We start from the raw sequence: 823 nt of genomic DNA, 5'->3' as shown, positions 1-823 counted from the left end.
GTACATTTCCTAAATTGTCATTGTTTATCCACAATCAGAGTGAATCAAGCCAGAACCTGTACGACAAATTCCAAAACAGAGTACAGGAGTTCCAAGATGGGCAGAATCAGCCGGCTCCATTAAACGAAATGGACTCACCTCTTATGGCTGTACCAACCCCAGCACCCATTCAGTGAATTTGACAAGGTGTGATATCACCTCCAAATTTCTTTGAAAAAAAGAAAGATTGTACACTAACCACCATGTGTTTGACATTGCAATATGTACATTCAAAAAGGACACATGCTGAACTTAGATGTTGATTTTACGTTAAAAAAGTAATCCAGATTTATATATCGTACAAGGACCAAAGAATTTTACTTTATAAATTCTTTGCAATAAAGATCTTACAAAATCTTGTGTTTATAATCCCACATGTACTATTATTTTTCTATGGGAATTTGATTTTTTAAGGTTACAAGAAAAATGCTTAATCATGATATGCTTTGTTGAGTGATTATGCCACTGCTTTTTTTGCAAGACCTAGTTGACAGTTTTGAGACCTTTTATGGAGAAGTATCATAAAACAAACTGCTTTTAGTCACTTACGATTAGAGTTAAAGTAATTGATATGACTTAACATAATAATTATATAGGAGAACTTTGAGACAAGAATAGATCCTAGGGTGGTGGTGACGCAGTCAAAGTGCCAGAACACCCAATCATGATTTTTCTAGTGATAGTAAAGAAAGGAAATTTTTAGGAGGGAGGCATTACCAACATGGCCCACCATATACAATATATGTTTATCTTAATTCATAAAATGGAGATTGTACACTCACAA

The 823-nt window shown here is 34.1% G+C and overlaps 1 protein-coding gene across 2 annotated transcripts in view; it reads left to right on the top strand.

Annotated features, from left to right (window-relative positions):
- LOC119587953 (negative elongation factor B-like) overlaps positions 1–394 on the top strand; it is an 8,465-nt gene extending 8,071 nt beyond the window's left edge. For both annotated transcript variants that reach the window (XM_037936665.1, XM_037936666.1), the window contains exon 12: positions 39–394. In XM_037936665.1, the coding sequence (XP_037792593.1) occupies positions 39–176 (138 nt within the window). In that variant the 3' untranslated portion in view covers positions 177–394. The remainder of the gene's footprint in view (positions 1–38) is intronic.
- Positions 395–823: the final 429 nt, after the last annotated feature.

This window comes from Penaeus monodon, chromosome 23, assembly GCF_015228065.2.
Source record: "Penaeus monodon isolate SGIC_2016 chromosome 23, NSTDA_Pmon_1, whole genome shotgun sequence".
Classification (NCBI taxonomy): domain Eukaryota; kingdom Metazoa; phylum Arthropoda; class Malacostraca; order Decapoda; family Penaeidae; genus Penaeus; species Penaeus monodon.
The sequence above is the reverse complement of the archived record's forward strand: the minus strand, read 5'-3'. Positions and strand labels throughout refer to the sequence as shown.